This window comes from Bombyx mandarina, chromosome 02 (genome assembly GCF_030267445.1).
Source record: "Bombyx mandarina strain Sakado chromosome 02, ASM3026744v2".
Lineage (NCBI taxonomy): Eukaryota > Metazoa > Arthropoda > Insecta > Lepidoptera > Bombycidae > Bombyx > Bombyx mandarina.
The window spans coordinates 24,317-47,500 of record NC_143209.1 but is presented as its reverse complement, the minus strand read 5'-3'; the positions used below and the strand labels follow the sequence as shown (position 1 = coordinate 47,500).

General features: G+C 47.8%; 1 protein-coding gene across 1 annotated transcript in view; it reads left to right on the top strand.

The window, feature by feature from the left end:
* LOC114250277 (uncharacterized) overlaps positions 1 to 10,693 on the top strand; it is a 50,716-nt gene extending 40,023 nt beyond the window's left edge. The window contains exons 12-23 of the mRNA XM_089734481.1: positions 172 to 256; positions 393 to 1,268; positions 1,531 to 1,946; positions 3,122 to 3,170; positions 3,628 to 3,695; positions 3,780 to 3,904; positions 3,988 to 4,186; positions 4,263 to 4,290; positions 6,670 to 7,737; positions 7,921 to 8,099; positions 9,182 to 9,364; positions 9,936 to 10,693. Of these exons, the coding sequence (XP_089590607.1) occupies positions 172 to 256; positions 393 to 1,268; positions 1,531 to 1,946; positions 3,122 to 3,170; positions 3,628 to 3,695; positions 3,780 to 3,904; positions 3,988 to 4,186; positions 4,263 to 4,290; positions 6,670 to 7,737; positions 7,921 to 8,099; positions 9,182 to 9,364; positions 9,936 to 10,337 (3,678 nt within the window). The 3' untranslated portion in view covers positions 10,338 to 10,693. The remainder of the gene's footprint in view (positions 1 to 171; positions 257 to 392; positions 1,269 to 1,530; positions 1,947 to 3,121; positions 3,171 to 3,627; positions 3,696 to 3,779; positions 3,905 to 3,987; positions 4,187 to 4,262; positions 4,291 to 6,669; positions 7,738 to 7,920; positions 8,100 to 9,181; positions 9,365 to 9,935) is intronic.
* Positions 10,694 to 23,184: the final 12,491 nt, after the last annotated feature.

Below are 23,184 nucleotides of genomic sequence, written 5' to 3'. Positions count from 1 at the left end.
GAGTGCCATAGCTTCCTCTATCCAGCTGAACGATGGGGCCGATGAAGATTTATACTTAGATGCAATACTTATTTCATCACAAAAACCTACCCTGTTCTTGAAACTGAAACGCGATGGGTCCGCAGCGGCGCGCGCCGGTCAAGCTTCTGCTCACGAACTTCTATTCCGCAGGCACACCGCGCGAGTGCGCCCGCCGCGGATACAGAAGTACCTGCAGAGACCGAACGATCGACGAAAGTTCCACAACAGTTCTCAGGTGAGCTTTAGCATGTAAGCACAGCGCGGACGAGACTTGTCCGCGCCCCGGGCTCGCTCTGTGAACTGCGGGTCGGACCGCTGCACTGATAACTACATTCTGATTTGTTTTTTATATCTATCTATATTTATTTCAGACAACGAGGACGATTTAATAATAATTGAGAAAGAGATAGAGACAGTAGAAGTAGACGATGAGGACGACGAGCCCCGGCTGGTCATCGAGGAGGACCGCGCCGCGACGCCGCCGCCCCCCGCCCCGCCCGGGGCGGAGCACCCCGCACCGGACAGCTCCACCGGGCCCGGCGGGGCTGCCGATACAGATCCTGAACAGTTCGGAGCCCAAATGAAGAAGCAAAGTATACAAGTGTACAAACAGATCTCCTTCGACATTAACGAGCAGCTGCAGAACATGTCGCAGTCCGGGTGTGAGGTCGCCGGTCTCGAGGCGCTGGAGGGTCTGGACCCCGACCGCGTGCAGACCACTGTCATCTTCGAAAGCGACGACGAAGACGAGGACTCCTCGCCGGACCCCGGCGCGCCCACCCCGGTGGACCCCGGCGCGCCCACTCCGGTGGACCCCGGCGCGCCCACCCCGGTGGACCCCGGCGCGCCCACTCCGGTGGACCCCGGCGCGCCCCACCCGGCGGACCCCGGCGGGGACTGCGGTCGCGATAATGTGTGTCCAAACATATATCCCGTCAGTCTTGTGCATGATGAACCGAGCGACGAGCCGCCTACAAAAAAACCTAAACTGGATGAAATTAATCAATTTGTCGAAAATACTGAACTAAAAGAAAATATTAAAGACGACCAAAAGAATAAAATAGAAAAATGGAATGAATCAAATGTAAAGAACGAATCAGATGAACGAACAGAAAACAAGGAACTGGGAGGAATCTGCGAACTGCAAGCGAAGGACGAGCTGCTCGAGGGCGGCAGTGCACCGGGCGGCGCTGCCCGCGGGCGCTCCCCCGCCGGGGACGCGCGGGGCCTTGCCTCGCGGAGCATGGGTAATTCAAGTTATATTTTACAGACATTACACGTGTCTGAAGTCGGGGCCGCCCCCCCCCGCCTGTGTGCAGCCCCCCCCCCCCGCCTGTGTTCAGCCCCCCCCCCCATCGGCTCTGTAGGCATCGAAACTTAACTTTTTAATAAATAGATTTCAGAATTTTACAAACAAAAATGAGGACTTAAATCGCACTGTTGACGGGGTCATCTTAAAGCCACCCGCTGCTAATTGCTTGATCATTAGCGACGTGTAAATAATTTCAGAGCGTAAGCTGTTCCTGGCGACGTCGGTGGCGCTGGTCGACCTGGCCGCGACGCAGTTCTGGAGGCGCTGCAGCAGGCGGGGCAGCATCCGCCTGCGCGACGTGGACCCCGGGGAGCTGGAGCCGCCCGCGCGCCGCCCCCCGGGGTCCGCCCCCCCGGGGGAGACCTTCAGGGGACACGGCGACAGTGTTTTGAAGAGGCAAGCGAGTAGTGCGGCCCAGTCCATGGCTTGGGATAAAAACTTAATAAGTGGACTCCAAGGCGAACATCTTTCCGACGAGGGAGAGAACTTCGGCGAACTCACTCGAGACGAGATCCTCAGGAGCATGCAGCCCGACGAGGACGATCTGATGAGGGTCGCCAAGAAGACGAACTTGGACCTTCAAGGCATAAAGAATACTGCTGATGTTTTACAGGTATTTTATGTTAGTGTAAACTGTGGAGGCAGCTCGCGCGCGCCACCACCAGCACCGGGCACCGTCCTCGTCGAGCCCGTCGCTTGCGACCAAGGGCTTGACGATTAAATTAACTCAGTCCACTGAGTTTCTCGCCGGATCTTCTCAGTGGGTCGCGTTTCCGATCCGGCAGTAGATTCTGCGAAGCACTGCTCTTGCTAGGGCCAGTGTTAGCAACACTCCCGGTTTGAGCCCCGTGAGCTCATCTACACGTCAAGGAGAAGCTGAAATAACCTCTCAAGCTATCAGCATAGATATGTCCTACCTATCTGTCCTCCCCTATCTGTCGTGTCAAGAAGTTGCACAAGGTCTGGTGGTGGATGACGCAACGCTTCCAGCTCTAGCGCCTGTAGCCTAGAGGTGGTCTGCTGTGCGGTGCCGGGGCAGCAGCAACACGACACACTCGCAGTACTACTGGCTCCGTTTGGTAGGAAGCTGCGATGAACTATACCGGCACTAGACAACTAAACGGCGACTATGACTTCTTAGGGATATCGTCTGGGACATTGCGCATTTGCTGAACCAAGGTTTAATTAACATCATCATACAATTGTACAAAATAATCTATTTCACATTGCAAGTTTCTTTAATTTTTCTAATGTGATCCAAATAGATGAAAACTCGACTTGCGCGTACTTATGGAGCCACATGTGGACATGAGCATGCACCGCGGGTCCTTTGGAGCTGAAGTAACGTGGACCTAGTGATGTCCAGTCCCGCGTCGCTTTTTTTTTATTGCTTAGATGGGTGGACGAGCTCACAGCCCACCTGGTGTTATGTGGTTAGTGGAGCCCATAGACATCTACAACCTAAATGCGTCATCCACCTTGAGATATAATTTCTAAGGTCTCAAGTATAGTTACAACGGCTGCCCCATCCTTCAAAGGGAAACGCATTACTGCTTCACGGCAGGGTGGTGGTACCTACCCGCGTGGACAAAATTAAAATGAAAACATCATCTGTAAAGTATTATATTTTTTCTCCGGTTGTCGGCCAATAATTGTGGAATTTGATAGACGTGCTTGTAATAGAGGCGTCAAAAGTAGTAATGTCAATGGCTGCATGGTGTACGGGCGGTGGAGCTTAGGCTGGTGCTAAAATAATGTTTGTAAAACTGGTCCGTTTGTTGACGACAGATCAGCAGTGACGACGAGGACACGCCGCTGCAGGTCGTCAGGCAAAGGAGTAAGTAGCGGGGGGAGGGGGGGGTCTATGTGTATGTGTTTGTATTCGTCCCAGCCCCTAAGAATATTATGATTTCTTATCTGTCAAAATACAACACCCGTAACTTGTATGTATCCGCGCAAGTAGAGAGCGAGGGCTGCAGCAGGGGGCGGCGTGTGGGACCCTCGCTGCACGGGGCGCGCGGGCCGGCCCGGTACAGTCGGGCCCCGGGACTCGGACTGGTAGGGCAAGCCACCTCGTGATAATGGTTGCCGCTGTTCATGGACATCAGTAGAGACGCCGTGGAAAGCTCATTTTAGAGTCAATTGGAACAGCTACCATTAGTAAACATCCAATCAATCAAGCTTTTCGATTTCTACAACTAAATTATACTTTATTTAAATTGAACTTTTTAAATTGAAGTTTTGATTAGAGAAGTGATTACGCTACTGACGAGGGTCCCGGTGTCTCTGTGCAGACCAGCAGCGGGACCTGCGCCGCGTGCTGCCACCGGACGAGCTGGAGGGGATCCTCAACAGCGTGGCCGTGAGTGACCTCCCCCCCTCCCCTCCCCTCCCCGCTGCTGCACCGCGCGGCACACCTGTCTCACGACTCACGCGCTGCTTACAGACGAACAAGGCCCCGACGAAGAACACGTTCTGTTGCCTGGCGCGCCGCCACAAGGTGATGAACGACGCCCGGCGCCGCGTCGCGCACCGAGCCGGCAAGCAGGCCGGCTTCGTCAACATGCACGAGTATGTACCCGCCGCGCTCCCCGCGCCCCCCGCGTGCCGCCGCCGGGGGGCAGCTGGCACGCGTGTCCGTCCGTGTGTTGCAGCCACGAGACCCACCTGCGCGCCTGCGCCTGCTGCTGCCGCCACCTGCTGGAGCGCAGCGAGGCCGACCTGGCACGCGACCTCGAGCACGCGCGCCGCTACCTGCGCGCGCTCGTGCTGCGGGGGGACGCGCGCGCGCCGCGGGGGGACGCGCCGGGGGAGGACGCGCCGGGGGGGGACGCGCCGGGGAACGCGCCCGCGGTACGCACGCCGACACGCACTGCCATAATTCCCCGCATTAATTACCATAGATATAATAACGTAATGTTTGTTTCAGGATAAGGCGCTTCTCGTCGAAGAGAACAGTGAGTACAGAGTTATTGGTATTGTTTTTGGCTTCATAGATACCGTTCAAACTACTCCATTTAAAGTTCAATTCGTTCTAACAAAAGATGACCACAGGAATGCCTGCGGTCAGCATTGATGTATTACAAAACCCAAGATACACACTCAGCGTCTCAAAAACGTCCAAATAAAATGAGCGCACCATTTAAAATTGTGCGCCCATTTCAAATAGTCTCGCGTCGGACGCGTCTCTGCGCTCGTTAAAAATGTCGAAATGTTCGTTGAGAAATTGTAAAAATATTACGACAAAAAACGTTAAAAAAGTATGGTATATCGTATATTCGGTAAGTAAAAGAGTTTGTTAATTTGTTTTTGTTGTTTTTATGACTAATTAAAGGAAGCAGTGTGTGAATTTGATTTAATTTGTCAAAAAACTTCACTCAACGGTCAAGTATAATACGGCAAATTTCAATGGCCCGTTTTCCAGTGTAAGAACTACTATTATTTCGTCTTTTATTTTAGTCGCATACTCCAAACGACCCTGTTCTTATTCAATGGAGTCGATTTTTTTTATTGTGTTTAATTTTTTAATTAATAAGTTTATTCACTTTGAACTTTTTTGTATTTAGTTTTGAAAAAGTATTCATACGTTAGAAAATATATTATAATAATACATTTCTTAGTCGAATTCTAGAAGGAAAAGAGGTCGTCCATACGACGTCATTTTTAAAGTTTGTAAATATTTTAATATCATTTCGATTACTTAGGGGACAACTTATAGCTTCGCGACATACTGCATGCTAATAACAGGAGTATCGCTCTGGCCCAACACGTCACATTGAAAACTGAAAAAATTCACTTCTGTCGGCAGTCTTCATGACTGCCTTGTTTTTATGACACTTTTGATGTGAAACATGTATAGCCGCACGTAAAACCGATTTCTGGCGTGGCGACGCATGCCGTGGCGACGCGTCGCCATGCGCAATCGACTGCGATTCTCTCCCACTCGATCCGGCGTTAAGCCATCTCTCTCGCTACACTGAGCTCGGACACCTATAGTGTATACTCCGTAGTGTATACAGTGTTGTTTACTACAGTACACATAACCTGTGTTTTACTTGAAAACAAATTATTTTTTCTTAATATTTTATTTTATCATTATGACATATTTAGTTCCTATCACAATCTGTTCTTTTCTGCATATTACTTTTACAAAATAATGTGGATTTTTCACATCTGCCAGGCGTCCCGTGACGGCTCACATTTTTTTTTATTTAAGAAGAAGGTTGGTTTCGATTTTCGTAGGTAATTTAAGTATCAGGTATAAACTACGGGTAACTATTGAATAAGACGAGTTGTTTTATTTGCATATTGTATTTCTAACTTTTATATTCAAGTTTTCCTCGTAACCCAATACGATGCGGAGAATGGACATCAATCGTCAGTCAACAAAGATATACCAGATGATGGCGGTGATATTGCAGTCTGTCGTACAGGTTCAATATTTTATTTAGGAAATAACAAGGAATTCAAATCTCCTACTACTTCCCTCAGTATAGGCTCAATTTTGGCTCAACCTCGAAAAGTTCACATAAAAAATTAACTCCACAAATGCCGCAGAAGGGTAATTAGTAAGGAGAGAGTCATTAACAACTTGAGGAAGAAAAAATCTAGACTTATTAAAGAGACCGTTTCACTTAAGAATGCATTTTAAAAGTTTTAAAGATTGATATGCACATGTCCTACCCAAAAACATATTTACGCTCAGATAAAAGTATAATTATGTGTGTAGAACACAATTTAACTAACTTAACTCAATGTCTTATAATAGAAAAATATACAAATATTAGTCTCCACTCCATGTCCTGTCCTGCCGGCTAGCTTCGGTCGTAAAATTTGATTGCTTATTGTACACCGCTTTGTATTAACAACTTTAAACAATGCGCATAAGATATGTTTATAGTATAACTATACGTAAATATCATTGTTGAGTGTTTGGGGACAGCTTCGAGCGCTACTTTTGTATAAGACTGTGCATCTTGGGTTTTTGTATATCAATGGCGGTCAGCCACCTATCCGCCTGTCTCGCGTGCTGACGTGTGTCATTTCATTTATATGTACTATATATTATTCTATAACGTTTTTTTAATACTTATTTATTTAATTAGTCACTCTGTCTCTGCCATTTCTACTGCCAATTTACTTTATAGAAGATATTCATTCATAAAATAAACCACGCTATGTATATCATTAAATTTATATAAAGTAAAGAATATATAAACGTAACTTAGCCCCCTCTCCTCCTGCACGTCCCCCCTGCCGGTCCCCCTGCACATCCCCTTGCATAGAAGCGAATCAAACCTTATTCTGAATCTTATATGAACTGGTTCTATTTACAGAAAAACCAAAACCTAGTCGAAAACAAACAGACAAGCCATTGACAGCGGACGCGCGCGACCCGGCGCTGGACGACGACTACCGCGAGTGGCTGAGACAGAAGACACTCAACACTCGCTACTTCGGGGAACAAAAGGTCATCGCGAAGAAACAAACGAAGGCACGGTTCGACGGGCAGGTCAACTACAACCACGACCGCAACAACCACATCATCGACGTCGCGCGCACCAGATACATCGTCACCAGCAGCCGGGACCCGCTCGCGACCCCCCCGGCGCCCCCCACCCGCCACCAGCCCGCCCAGCCCGCCGTCCCACTCGATTCCGTTCTTAAAGTTTCTGCAAACGAATCACACGACACCGCGGAGCCGACGACGCTGATCATTGAGGTCCCGCCGCTAGAGAGGTGCAAATCTGAACCCGCAGAACCGAGCGACTCCACGGAGCTTGGCGGCGGCATCGCGGACGGCGCCGGCGACCTCCTCGTCGAAGTGCGCAAGCCCCTCGACGTGGCAGAGCGGCCGGGGGAGGGCGCGGGGGGTGTACCGGGGGGTGTGCCCGGGGGTGTGCCGGGGGGTGTGCCCGGGGGTGTGCCGGGGAGTGTGCCCGGGGTTGTGGCGGGGAGTGTGCCCGGGGCCGGGTGGGCGCCCGCCGCGCTGCGCGTGTACAAGGCCGTCAGCAGCGGCCCCTCCCTCGGGCCCGGCAGCGCGTCGCTCCTGAGGAACCTTGCGGCGGTCGGTGGCCCCGGTGCGGCCGGTCCTCGCCCCGTCGCCCTCATACAGTACAAAGGAGGAATCAAAAAAGTAAAGCATTTACCGACCGATGGAAGAATCGTCCCGGTCAGGGTGATCAGCGGCGGGCACGGGGTGCGGGGGCCCGTCGTGCGGCGCGTCCTCTCTACCAACCTCCTCCCTTCATCCAGCCTCCTCCAGGCGACTGTCGACTGTGTTGCTCCTGATCCCAAGGAATTCGTCCCGAAAATCGTATCGTGCAACAGTCTGGCGGCGCCCGCGGACAGCAGCGGTGCGGGGGCCGTCTTCGTGCCCGTCGCCGCGCCGCACGACGGCTTGTGTAAGAATTATTTATTTATTGCATAGACGGGCGAACGAGCTCACGGCCCATCTAGTGATAAGTGGTCTATGGACCGTCGTCGTGCCGCGCCCATCGGAGCGCACCCACCACGCGCCGAAAGCTCGCTCCCCCCGCCCCCCCTTCAGCCAGTACCGAGTGTAGCAGAGTGTCGTCCTCCCGCAGCGCGGACCCCCTCCCGCACGTTCTGCGTGGTGTCCCCGCCCACCCGCGCCCTCCCCGCGCGCGCCTTCCTGGCGGGCCGGGACCCCACCTCGCTGCACGTCATGTGCGCGGAGAGCGACCAGCCGCTGCTGCTGCTGGCCAGGGGGTACGTGATGCTGTCCGCCGACCCCATCGACCGGGTCAGTATGTGTGTCCGTCATAATCGCCTTGTCGTTGCCGCCGCTGACTACTCCCCGACTCCTGATCACGCAGGAGTTAGTGACCGCCGACGCCCTAGACACGTCCTTACGGATCCATCAGATACAATAACCTTTGCATTAGACACCTTCAGCTCTAACACTAGGAGCAGGCTTAGGGACCCCGGTAACCGTACTCGTCCAACCTGTCGTGGTGTGCAACCTCTTTGACAGGACATAAAACCTATAATGACTAGACATAGATAAACTAAGACAGATATTTGAAAATAATTCGAAAAGCAATGGAACGAGGAGGCACGTGACCGGCGGCACGGCAGTACATTTTTTGACTTCTGAAAAGACAGACATACAAAAAGACGAAAAAGAACGAATAATAATTGACCGTTCTTATATAAAAGGTTCAAGTGACCTTCGACCGTTCACAACCTAACTTAAAAAAATCAGCCCACTGAGTTTCTCTACGGATCTTCTCGGCGGGTCGGGATTCCGATCCGATAGAAGATTCATTCGCGAAGCAGCTGTCCGTAAGTTGTTAGGTCTCATCCGCAGGCGCTCGAACAACTGTTATTAACAAATCCCTTCCATCATCACTGAACCCTTGCTCGCCCACCTCCAGTCCTGATGAAACTGGAAACTCCTCCGGGCCACCAATAATCCATCATACTAAAAAAATCGTATAACGAATGCCGCGCGGTCGCCGGCCGGGACCCCCGCCGCGCCCGCAGTCGGGTGGCGGTCAGCAGCCGCGGAGTCAGCTCAGCGCCCGCAGCACGCTCGGGTTATAGCGACTACAACTAGACCCGCGGCCTCGCTGCAATGCACGACTAATTATCGCTCATACAATGCACATTGGTAGATAACGTGTGGGTAGTATATGTGTATGTAGTCTCTACAGACTCTGGTTGGAGTTGCATGAGCGTTACTACATGCTCTTGGAGTCGAGGTACAGCGAGAGTCGTTGCTGTTGCCCCCGGGCGCCGCTCTGTCCGAACGGACGGAGTCGAGCAATGCATCGCTGACATCGCGTGGCACTCGGGACATTCACGACACGGTTTCCATTTCAGCTTATGAAAAATCCCGCATATTACACGATAACTGGCCTGAAAGAATGGTCTCGCCTGGAGCTGAACTCGGGGCCGGCGGAGAGCGCGGTGCTGTCCGCGCACCTGTTCGGGGCCTCCGACCGCGTCAGCTTCAACAAAAAGGTCTACCGCAGGATTTCCTGCAAGCCGCTCGTCTACGCGCAGGTGCGTCCATAGACATCAACACACTTCACTGGCGCCACTCACCTTGGGACATGAGTTCCTCTTCTACAGGACAATAGCTGCCTGTCCGCCCAATCGCAACGCATTACTGCTTCACGGTAGAAACAAGCAGGACGGCGGTGCCTCCCGCGTGGACACACAACACGTCCTGCCACCAGTAGTTCCGCAAATATAAGACGTCCGGTGCATTCGTATCGAGCGATGCACCGGTGTTCGAATCTCGCTGGCGGGTACCAATTTTTCTAATGAAATACGTACTCAACAAATGTTCACGATTGACTTCCACGGTGAACTGGTGGTAGAACCTCTTGTGAGTCCGCACGGGTAGGTACCACCACCCCGCCTATTTCTGTCGTGAAGCAGTAATGCGTTTCGGTTTGAAGGGTGGTGCAGCCGTTGCAATTATACTGAGATTTTCGAATTTATATCTCAAGGTGGGAGACACATTTACGTCGTAGATGTTTATGGGTTCCAGTGACCACTTACCAGGTGGGCTGTGAGCTCGTCCACCCATCAAAGCAATACAAAAAAAAGTACACGTGGCTGTCGGCAGGTACACACCGTGGTGCCGCCGGTGCTGTGGCACGTCGCCAGCGAGTTCCACGACGCCGCCTTCTGGGACGTCACCGACGGCTCCCTGCACCCCCTGGTGCGGCCCGCGGGCGCCGGCCTCTACTGTCGCCGCGCCGAGCCGCTGCGGGTCTGTACCCTCCGCACGCACATGCACCCGCACGCACCGCCATGTCCACACTCACATCACTTCAACTTTCGACAGGAACTGGTGGACCTGATGAACGCTCAGTGTGTCCCCTCGATGTCCATGTTGAAGAGGAAGCTGTCCGCTGCCTCCTCGGTGCCCCTCGGGACCGGAGCCGCCGACCTGGCCACGCTGAAGCCTGTACTCAACTCGGTAGCGGACGGCGAGGTCATACAGCTGGACTCGGACGACGACTGACTCCGCCCCGCGCCGCCCCGCCCCGCCCCGTGCCGCCCCGCCCCGCCCCGCCCCGCCACGCCCCGCCCCGCCCCGCCCCGCCCCGCGCCCCCACCACATCCGCTCGACGGCAACTGAACCAAACAACACTAATCGTTTGACAAACAGATGATAATGAACTTGGCTGTTTTATTTTTTATATAGATGTAATTTACTTTATAGTTTTAGGTTTTATTTATCGCGCTAGACATGTTCTGTTCCGTACACGGTCTGTGCGGACCCCCCTGCGGTCCGTGAGCCGCGCCGAGCTGCGAGTCGTCGCGCGTGTCCTGCTGCTCCCTTGTATATATGTTTGTAAATAAAGCATTGAAACTGAACGTATTATTTATTTATTTATAAGATTGGATCCGTTGAGTGTAACTTAACGTCTGGGATTTAGATACTAAGGTCCCCCGTGCTCTCCGCCACGCCCCCGTGCGCCCCGCATCGCCCCATGCACAACTACTATACTCAACATTTTTTTTTTTGTTTATTGCTTAGACGGTTGGACGAGCTCACAGCCCACCTGTTAAGTGGTTACTGGAGCCCATAGACATCCACAACGTAAATGCGCCACCCACCTTGAGATATAAGTTCTAAGGTCTCAGTATAGTTACAACGGCTGCCCCACCCTTCGAACCGAAACACATTACTGCTTCACGGCAGAAATAGGCAGGGCGGTGGTACCTACCCGCGCGGACTCACAAGAGGTCCTACCACAAGTTATTACGCAAATATAACAGTTTTAATAAGACTGAGAGTCTGCTCAGTTAATCGAATGGCTTTAGAGCTGAGAGCAACACACGACTAGCTGCTACATACATAGTGATGTGCGTAAGATGTTGTAGAGGTGCATATCGATAACGGGATAGGTGCGATCGATATGCTAACTTATGTTAAGTATTAATAGGAATCATTATTCGCTATCTGAAAATAAAAGTTTTTAATTTGTAAGATAAAATGTTTGTTTCGACGTAATCATAGAGAAACTGTACAGAGTCAGAGTGTTAATGAAGGTCACGATGGCGCATAGAGCCCGCGTGCGCAGGTAGTTAAAAGTATCGATATCGGGTTGCGTTGCGTGCACATTCCTACTGTCAGCGACATTTATTGCTCGACGACTCTGTTTAAAATGCGTCGACTATCTCAAACCTCAATCATCGAGTCAGGACGCTGTTTCGCCACAGAATAATCCGCAAGAACCTGTGAGCTTACGAAGTGTTATTAAATCAATGCACATATGAAGGATGCGCTCGTGCCGGCTGGACGGGGCTCCGCTCGGCTGCTGTGTGTCCGGGGGTAGTACATAAACATGACTCACTATACGAAGACTGCTGACGTCACACCACGTTGTCACGATGGAATAGTTGGAAAAGTAACCTTTTTTCCTACCAAAGCTGATAGATAGACTTGAGTAGGTACGTAGGTACTCAGGTAGGTACGTAGGTAGGTAGTAGTAACTAGTAGGTGAGTTCACGGAGCGCAAACCTGACGACGTTGCTAACACAAACCCTAGCAAGAGCCGTGCTTTGCAAAATCTACTATCAAATTCAAATTCAAAATCATTTATTTCAAGTTAGATGTCAGTATGACACACTTGTTGAATGTCAAAATACATATAACAATGTTAACTCTACCACCGGTTCCAAAAAAAGCCACAGTCCTGAGAAGAACCGGCGAAACAAACTCAGCGGGCTTTTTTTTTTTGTTTTTTCTCAAATCGGATCGGAAACGCGACCCACTGAGAAGATCCGGCGAGAAACTCAGTGGGCTGTGTCTGTGGGTTTATTTACTCGTCCACCATCGTGGGTTCGACGAGAACGGTGACCGGAAAAGTAACCATTTTCATCATAATATATCGACATATGTTTGTTTTAATTCATCGTGACCCATACGATTTCCGTGATGGAAACGTTAACAGCCATTAAAATGTGAATCAATGACGCATAATGTAATTTACGTATGACCAATAATACAATTTCAACTCGATGGCTTTAGCGTGAATTTTTGTAGTATTGGCTTCGGGCATCTCGCGCCTTCTCTGGAACTAATACAGCGCAGACTGAGGAGTGATGTCTCGTATGCGAGTAGGTACCTACATATAGTTGATACGGATGATTGTTATCATAGGACGAGTTGTAAAGTTGAGCAAACCCTTTGTGGATGTTCGGAATGCATGAGCGAGCACGTGTTTGTTATTTATGTTATTTTAGCTTCTAATTGTTATAACAACGAGTAAATAAAATAAACTGAGAGTAAAGTTAGGGCTTTGTTATTGGTTTACGTTTCCACGAGATCGCCAACTTGTGTTTATTACTTCGCAGACTCTGTGAATCACGGAGTGAAAGAACAAATCTAATTATTGCACTAACATCGGCACACACTTCACTTTTTTTTTATCTACCTAAGCTGATAGCCTTGAGAGGCTATATCAGCGTAACCTTAACTAGTAGGTGAACTCACGGAGCTCAAGCCTGACGACGTTGCTAACACGAACCCTAGCAAGAGTCGTGCTTCGCAGAATCTACCACCCACTGAGAAGATCCGGTGAGAAACTCAGTGTGCTGTGTCTGAGAGTTAATTTACTCGTCGAGCCCTTCGTTGCAAGCGACGGGTTCGACGAGAACGGTGACCGGTGCTTGAAGTACCTAGAAGCACCGTTAGTGGATCGTGAGGATCCGAGATGACGTGTTTTGGGCGACGTCGACTGCTTTCCATTCTGTCCGCAGGATCGGGAATGTAGTTACCGGCGGCCACGATGGGAGGTTTGGTAGGAGTTACCAGTTTGGTTGTCGTTGGTGGTTGGTGGTAAGGTCACCAGTGCCGGGCGGCACAATAACGAGTCCGTAATTGGATGGACAATTTATTTCCAATCACAGATAGTATAGCAATATTAAGAAGGAGAAATTACGGAGTACAGAAGGCACAGATAAAGCGGTAGCAAGTTCAAACACGATACTACAAAATAGATGAAAGCAATAAATCGTAACAAAGCAAAAGAGTACGCGTAAGTCGAGGAGTGACACAGTCTTAGCGTAGCGTTGATCAAACCCGACTGGCCGCGAGCGGCGGCCGAGTCGTGGCGCAGGCGACGACCAGTACGTACGCAGTTATACATAGTCGGGGTCTTTGCTGCATACTAGCAACTACGCCCGACTATGCTTGTGTAAATAATATAATTTTGAGAAGTGTTGTGAATGTATGATTGTTTAGCGTATTTGTGTACTGTATGAGAGTGTGTTATAGAATACGTAATTAAATATGATATAATATTAAATATTGCGTAGGTGTACAATGTAAATTAATAAATAATATGAACTAATATACATAAATATAGTAGAAACACCTACAGGAGGGTTCTCGTGTCGTGCCGCTTCATCGAAATGGACACACTTCACGCGTGAATGTTGGTGCACATTGCATGTCTAACCCGTAGACATAGCCAACTGACTTTTTCGTGGGATCTTCTCGCGTTTCCGATCTAGTGGTAGATTCTGCGAAACTCTGCTATTGCTAGGGCTAATGTTAACAAATTTTCTCAGGTTGAGCCCGTGAGCTCACCTAACCATCTGCGCGTAGCTAGAATAACACCTTGGGCTGCCAACGAATAGATAGAATTTTTTTTTGAGATGGGACGGGCGAACGATCGCCTTCCCTCCTATCTCGCCCGGGTTCTGACTTCGGAGGGATAGGACGCTTGGGCGAAAGCAGAGGAGTAATTTATTGCGTAGGGCTCTAAATACCATCATCCTGCCCGCTTTCCACTCCCAACATCTGGAGCTCGCAGTAGGTGCGGCCCCCGACCAAGAAGAAAAAGAAGAGGGACGTGCGCACGAGAGACATATTGAAATCTGGACGTTTGACCGCTTCGTGACAGAAATTAGACGATTTTTGGTATTTACCGTGGGGGGCACAGAATGCTCTACTCGGCGATACTCAGATCTAAGAACTGCCCGCAGTCTACCTGGAGTGGCGCTGCTGCGGAGCCTCGACTGATGTGCATCAAATAATTAACAAAATCTAGATTAGTAAGTAGATATCGATTGCAAAAGTCGAATGGCGACGATCCACGTATGACATCACATACACTATTTATCTCTTCTTCAACCCGTGTCCACCCGATGCTGGGAGTGGGTCTCTTCGAATGTACTCCATTTTCTTCGGTCTCTTGCCTTTTGCATCCAGTCTCTACCAACCACTTTCATGTCATCGGTCCAGCTCGTTGGCTGTCTGCCCACGTTACGACGTCCAGTACGAGGTCTCCACTCCAGTAGGTACTATTGCGCCCCACCGACTATCAGTGCGACGACATATTGTGGCCGACCCACTTACACTTTTTCCGAGCTATCACTTTGGCTATGTCAGTCAACCCAGTACTTCTGCGGATTTCGTATTGCATTTTGGTTATAATTTGCTTTGTGAGCGTCCATGTCTCGGCCCCATACACCATCACAGGGAGAGCACATCGCTCAAATGTCCGACGCCCACTGTTTAACTATATTTTTAAACAGTGTTCGTCGTGTAAGTTGACATTTTGCACAATATAATTGACTGGAATAGCTTAATTTTAAAAACCTTTTCAAAATCGAAAAAATAACAACATTCGGCAATAGGAAACTGACTTTATAAGACAGAGATTCAAACGTGAAAGTATGTGAAGCTACAATCTTCACAAAACACGAGTCGGCTCTGTAGCTTGTCCTAATGTGACGCGGCGCGGCGCGGCGGCGGGTCATTTGTGGACGATGAAATATCATTCACATAATTGAATAATAAATCCTTGTCGATATAATTTAATTGTGTTTCCACTACTCCGTCTTGTGAAGGAACACATACAGAATTACGTGTGACGTTGATTTGTTTTTGTTACAGACGAATACCTACCAACTCTGGCTTCGTAAACAAGGAAGGGTTTTTGTAACCGCTTAACACCAGGGCATCTGTGCGCTTAGGTAACTGAATACATCGTGAGATACGAATAAAGCAGTACGCGTGGAGCATATTGAAAACTACGTATAGCTCAGGAACCTCATTTCTTCAAATTCTTGCACATCAAAAGAAAGAGCGAAGAGAAAGAAAAAAGTGTGTCTGTGTGTGCAAGTGACACACGGTAGAAGTGAAACTTATAAATGAGATATAGATATACTGAGTATCTCACTACACAGGAGCATACATATGGACAATGTTCAGTAGACGACAGTGGGGATGCTATCTCGTTCTCTCGCCGGCTGAATCCTATACATTTATGTGTTTGTGTCTCTATGGACTTATTTTTTCGTTTCATCAAGTTTCAAATCACAACGATTCTAAAGAAGTTTCACTTCGAAAACGCATGGAATAGATACCGGCGCATGAAGCATGTCTACAAACATAACAGTGAAGTGAAACACATCTTTTTTTTTATTGCTAGGTGGGTAGACGAGCTCACAGCCCACCTGGTGTTAAGTGGTTACTAGAGCCCATAGAATCTACAACGTAAATGCGGCACCCATCTTGAGACATAAGTTCTAAGGTCTCAGTATAGTTACAACGGCTGTCCCACTCTTCAAACCGAAAAGCATTACTGCTTCACGGCAGAAATAGGCAGTCCGGTGGTACCTACCCGTGCGGACTCACAAGAGGTCCTACCACCAGTAATTACGCAAATTATAATTTTGCGGGTTTCATTTTTATTACACGACACACCTGCCCAGCTCTGGGTCCCACCTGAGAACACTACACGGGGCCGGTCAAAAGCTTACTCGTATTTGAACAAAAAGCTACCAGACAGGAATAGAGCGGAACTGAACGCCCAATTAAGCAACACAGTCAAAACTATAGCAATCTGTGAAAAACCAAGGACTAAGGTGTAATCAATTTGAAGGTCAAGAAGGTTAAGTGGTTATTGATAGAAGATAAACGCAAAAGATGAGAACTTGTCCACTGTACAGCTAAAGAAGAAACGTTGGACCGGTCCAGCGCGCGGCGACGAGCTCGTGCAGGCTGCGTGTGGCTCGTGTGCTGCACTAGCACCGGGGAGTCTCGTCTGTCGTCTGGAGCAGCTTAGAGGAGCCTTCCACCGGCGCATCCACGCTTACATCCAGATATGTCATGTATTTAAAATGCAAGTATCTGAAACACAGTTACAAAAAACTTTATTTCGACTTCTGTCCAAAAAACTTTTTTATTTCATTTTATATCTTTGATTTGTGTGTATCTTCTAGGTGGAGGTCGCGTAAAAATAAGTTGGTCACTTTTATGTCACACAAATTTACGTCCGTAAATATACCTAAAAAAAAAAAAAAAGGTACTCTAATAATGAGATTATTCTATTGACATTAACAAACAACTTTGAGTAGAAATCAATAGTACAGAAGACAAGTCTCACTCGTGGAGATCGCATTACACAGAATCCATACAAATATCAAATAGTTGTTGTGCAAGAGTATTTATTTATCTGTTGAGTGAAACGATCAATTTGTAAGTTCCTTGAATTTTATTGAAATAATTGAAATCTGTTATTGACTAGCACAGCTCAAAGAGAAGGTTATTATAGAATATTAATACTTGAGGAAAACGGTTCTGAGGTTTCTTGACGGTCTACTGCTTTTTGAATAGCCCCAAAGTACCCGCAGCGTCGTCGTGCGCCGGAGAGACCCAGGGCATGTCCCCGGGAGCCTGCGTCGCGTAAGGTTGTTCACCGCGCACGGCTCTGTTTGAAATGACATCGCGCACCCACCGTGCAATCAATATTAATAAAACATTATCAGGTACTAGTGCAGCGCGAGTACATGTGATGTTATCTGTCCACCCCCCGGGCGGAGCGCGAGCCGTCATGTAGCGTCACAAGTGTCACAAGTGGTGGCGGTGATTTGTTTGCATCGCCGTGACGTCATCGACTACAACGAGTACGGATGACACGCACCACAGTGGAGCTGCCAGGATCACTGGCGGTCTGCGGCTCCTGCGCTGCCCCGGAGGGCTCCAACCCACGAGATGGGAGTAAGTGTGAGTGTACGCTCTCAATACGTACGAGCTAAATACGACATGTAACATACATCGGTACGCAGCGGCTTGGCTCTGCCCATGGCATTGCTGAAGTCCATGGGCGACGGTAACCACTCACCATCAGGTGGGCCGTAAGCTCGTCTGCTTACAAAGGCAGTAAAAAAAAATTATCGCGATGTATCATATTGTTACTTAATGACATCATCATCATTATCATCAGCCTTTATCTGCCCACTGCTGGACATAGGCCTTCCCCAATGCCTTCCACATAATGCGATCCTCCGCCTTCCGCATCCAACGACTTCCCGCCGTGCGCACTAAGTCGTCAGTCCACATAGTTGGAGGACGCCCCACGCTCCTTGTACCCATCCGTTGCCTCCATTCGAGGACTTTCCTCCCCCACGTGGCGTCGCAGGTAGATAATATGTATTTTGTTCGGTTTTTACTAGTCGTAGAAATTGTACCACTTTACAATTTTCGATACTTCAGAAATAATAACATGCCAATAATTATGAACGCCAGATCAAACCTTAAAGGTACTGTAATTTAAAAAATGATTGATTACATTTAAAAACAATGCGGAATTGTGTTCTCTGTACGAAGACTTTCTCAAATGGAGTGGGACAGAAATGTGGCCCAGATCAGTGAGCCGGCTCGCACCACCAACTGACTATAAGTCACAAAATAAGATTATCTGCAGCTCAACCTAATCCCAACTTGATGTTGGTTTGAGGTTGGTGACTCTTCACTACTCCGGTGCTACTGAAGGGCCCCTCGTGTGGCTATCGTACGCAGACAGATCAGTTCAAAGCAGAATGTAGACTGTTTCATTTAGATCTGATGTGATAAAAATCTATCTTTAAAAGATAACAGAAGTAGCAATCGTATACACAGGTATACAGTTACAGACAACAATTCACGTGGTTGCTGAAGATCTAATGTCACTCGTTGGGACTGGTCCTGGGATCAGTTGGGGGATGCTGGTTTTATTTTAATACTTTGTAGTTTGACTTACGAATGTCTGCAATGGAGCGCCCCAGAGGTCAGAGGATCTCAAACTGAATGCATGTATTCAACAATCAACAATGAGTTTGAGATGCTCCGTAATTCTATCGTCCTGCTGCGTGACTTAATGTCATGTCTTCAAGAGGTGTCGTTTAGTTCGCATCGTCTACAGACTGCGGTAATCACTTACTTACTACTCAGGCAGACCGTGAACTGGCATGCTTGTGTAATGAAACCTATCATAAGTATATATAAAAATGAATTGCTGTTCGTTAGTCTCGCTAAAACTCGAGAACGGCTGGACCGATTTGGCTAATTTTGGTCTTGAATTATTTGTGGAATTCCAGAGAAGGTTTAAAAGGTAAATAAATATGAAAATGCTCGGAATAAAATAAAAATAACAATTTTGTTTTTCCTTTTACGTGTCCTCCGTCGGACGGATTCTTTTTGTTTGTTTTATACAAAGCTTTAGGTCTTTTATTGATCGATTAAGGCACTACGAAGTGTGCCGGGTTAGCTAGTTTCTAATAAAAATGTTATCTGTTATTTTTATAGTGAATGTGATTCCAAACTAATAAGAGATTGCAAGTGATAGTGTCGCCACTCGGCGCGGCGGTGCGGTCGACTGGGTCTGATAGCTGTGATGCGGTGGCGGGCGAGCTCGCGGTCCGCTTGGCGTTAAGTGAGCACCGGATCACGCATCCACTACTCACACACACACCTCACACCTGGACAGTGACCTCAGCTCCTCTGAGTAGACCTGCGCTAATTATGTTCGTTTGATTATTTATGAGAGCGAAATTATATCGTGTATTTTATTAAAATCATTCTCTCAACTGTCCACAAGTTCTTGTAATACAGTTAATATATTACAAAACTCTCAGTTAACTTGTAAAGTGCTTGTTTTCACGTAAACAAACTCTACGTTCTCGTGGTCGCGCTCTCGCTGCGACACACTAATTGTCAAAGGGCTATTCCGAAGCGCAATATGTTTATGAAATTGAATGTTGGTGCGATGCAGGGCGCGGGGTGTGGGGCGCGGGGTGGAGGGGGGGGGGGCACGTGTAATGTTATCCCTTACAACTATGAATATAAAACAGGACGGTTTATACACACATATCTACATATATGCACAGGAAAGTCGTCGTGGCCTAAAGGAAGAGACGTCGTATGTAGCAGTGTTCGGTGTTCGAATCCCGCAAGCGGGTAACAATTTTTCTAATGAAATACGTACTCAACAAATGTTCACGATTGACTTCCACGGTGAAGGAATAACATCGTGTAATAAAAATCAAACCCGCCAAATTATAAATTGCGTAATTACTGGTGGTAGGACCACTTGTGAGTCCGCGCGGGTAGGTACCACCGCCCCGCTTATTTCTGCCGTGAAGCAGTAATGCGTTTCGGTTTGAAGGGTGGGGCAGCCGTTGTAACTATACTGAGACCTTAGAACTTATATTTCAAGGTGGGTGGCGCATTTACGTTGTAGATGTCTATGGGCTCCAGTAACCACTTAACATCAGGGGGATCGTGAGCTCGTCCACCCCTCTATGCAATAAATAAAAATTATGACTTTCAAAGTACATTACTACAATATATAAATTGTAACGACATTATGTTTGCAAGTGGGCAAGCCGTGTGTGCCGGGTGTCGACGCGGCAGCCACGACGTTCGCCACGACGCCGACACAGTGTCTGCCGGCGTGCACAGGAGTACTCACGACCGCACACTCCTTTCTGTGCGGTGCACATTAACCCTCACCCGCGGCTTGGCTAAGGATACCTAGTCCCTTTTACTCTGTTTTATTTTAAATATTTAAAAATAATTTACTTTGTTTCCAGTACCCATAGTACAGCATACCACAGGACTACTACTCTATCAAGAAAGCACTGGGAATAGATCACTAAATAGATCAAACACAAAATGTTACGTGTTCATCCAAATTTATTTAATCACCATACGATAAGGTATGCTCCTTCAGAAAGATTACACTTACGCCAATGAATGATACAATCATTTCTTAAACGTTTTTTTCTGGAATTGAGTTAAAATGGAGCTATATCCGGCGAATAGGGTTGCTCGGTGGTGCTTGTCGAGGTTTTGGTAAGAAATTCGTTCACAACAATGGGCTGCCACAATAGATGCCGTGATGTTGTCGGGTGGGTAGCTAGACTCTGCTCCCCCCCCGGGCCCTCGTTGTTTCAATAACACGATTATTGACATCAGTTTTGTGTAAAGATGTTTAGCGACTCGCAGCGCCTACAGACAAACAAACAAACAAACAGTTCGGACTGAGCTCTCGTTCAATATTTACAAAATATAACAAATAGCGTTGTTTGTCTATTGTGTACTGTTGTATACAGTAGACAAACAGCCAGACGTGACGCACTTCACGTCGAGTGGTCCGGCCGCTCATCTGGTCTTATTAATAAATGAGCGTGAAGTAAAGTAGTCCGCTGGAAGAGGGCCGGCTCAAGAATTGAACTTCACACTTTAGAGACAGATACGGCTACATAGTATCGGCGTGCTACGAGAACAATAGACAGCTCTTGAACTATGAAGTTGCCGTTTCACGACACCTGCTGGACATTTGAAACATAATGTGTTTATTTATTTTTAAGCTGCGTATTTTTTTATGTCAATGTTTTGTTTTCACTACATTTGTATAATTTCTATGAATACGGACACAACACTACAAACACGAGTAGTTATGGACGACGGGTTCCGTGACCGTCCGTCCCCGCTGCTGCCCCGGCACCGCACAGCAGACCAGGCGCTAGAGCTGGAAGCGTTGTGTCATCCACCACCAGACCTTGTGCAACTTCTTGACAGGACAGAAATTCAGTACCCGAGAGGGAGTACAACATTTCTTCAAGAAGGACAAGAGGAAGGGAAATATTACCACTGGCTGGCGGTATGTGACTGGTGTATGTGTTGATTGACAGGAGTAATTAATATTTATAAAAAATGACTAACTTTGTGCATACTAAACGGCAAAATCGTAGGTAAAGGACCTAATATTATAATTAGCACACCTTTCATTTCTACCAAGATAAGGTAGTAAGTAAAGTCAGTAAAATCTCACACAATCATTTATTTCTTGTTTGTCAACCTATTTTCTTTATAATAAGTATAGGTAATATCTTTGTTACGGTTGTTTTATGAACATTAATACATTTTTCTTCAAAATGTAATATAAAAACAATAGAGAAAACGAATTTGACATTAAACCTATCTGCCCGTGTAGCTCTGTCCTAACGGTGTTATATAGCGGTGTATGGACATATGTATGTGAGTGGGTATTTTATTGTGGAAATAATTAACTAATATTAGGTAACTGAGTTTAATATGTCCTGTTAGTTAGTTTGTGAGCGCGAGGGTTGTCGGAGGGTGCTTGCTACGTGTCGTGTGTAGTTATAATTGTCGCGGCGATCGCACGGATCTTGTTAGTTGTATCGCGCCTGCGACGCGCTGTCCCACTACAAGCGAGGCTATGCGACTATTTTTCTCACGATTATAATTATATTCTAGATTTGGTTCATCTGTTGTTCATTCATATCATTCATTGTCCCGCCCTTCTCCCAATTACCTGGGTCGGCACAACATGTTTTCTCCTTCCATACTCTTCTATCATATAGCATTTCTTCACTCATTCCCCACATACCCATATCGTCTTTACGCAAACCATCCATTTCTTCTTAGGTCTACCTCTTCCTCTATATCCTTCCACATTCATAGTTAACATTTTTTTACCAACCTCATTTTCATTTCGTCTCATCACATGTCCATGCCATCGCAAACGCGCACTTCTCAGCTTCTCTGTCACAGGTGCCACTTTCAGACTTCCTCTAACATATTCATTCCGTATTCTATGCATTCTCGTTACTGCACACATCCATCGCAACATTCGCATCTCTGCTGCATGCAATCGTCTTTCATCCGCCACTTTTGTTGTCCAACAAGCTGATCCATACAAGACGGCAGCCCTTATTAAGGTCTTATATATCTTCCCTTTTAGGGGAAGGGGAATGTGTGAGTCACATATGGTGCCCGTGACCTGCCGCCATGTGGTTATTTACACTAAATAATTTTAGTCTAGTCCAGTGGTCGGCGACCCGCGGCTTTGACTCCCCGGCGACGGCTCTTCCGCAAAATATTTAGTTCAGTCGCGGTCAGCTTATTGTCTTACCTTGGAAGAACGAGTAAACATTTTTAAAACACAAAGCTATAAAACTGTATGAGGAAAAAAGCCCTTTGACTACATTTAAATTGTGTATTATCTATTCTATATTTGGCTCCTTTGGTTGACAAGGTTGCCGACCACTGATGATAACACACTAGACCCATAACACAGCAGGCCTCTTTTCACTGGTGGAGGACCTCTTGTGAGTCCGCGCGGGTAGGTACCACCACCCTGCCTATTTCCGCCGTGAAGCAGTATTGCGTTTCGGCTTGAAGGGTGGGGCAGCCATTGTAACTATACTGAGACTTTAGAACTTATATCTATAACTTAAATCCAGTAACCATTTAACACCAGGTGAGCTGTGAGCTCGTCCACCCATCTAGGCAATAAATAAAAAAGCCTTGTAGATGTCTTTGGGCTCCAGTAACCACTTAACACCAGATGGGCTGTGAGCTGTGGTTCTCATGCTACATTCCCGCGACGAGGGGGCGTGCAGGGATTCGGTGGCGAATGTTTTTTTTATTGCTAGATGGGTGGACGAGCTCATAGCCCACCTGGTGTTAAGTGGTTACTGGAGCCCATAGACATCTACAACGTTAATGCGCCACCCACCCTTGAGATATAAGTTCTCAGTATAGTTACACAATGTACACT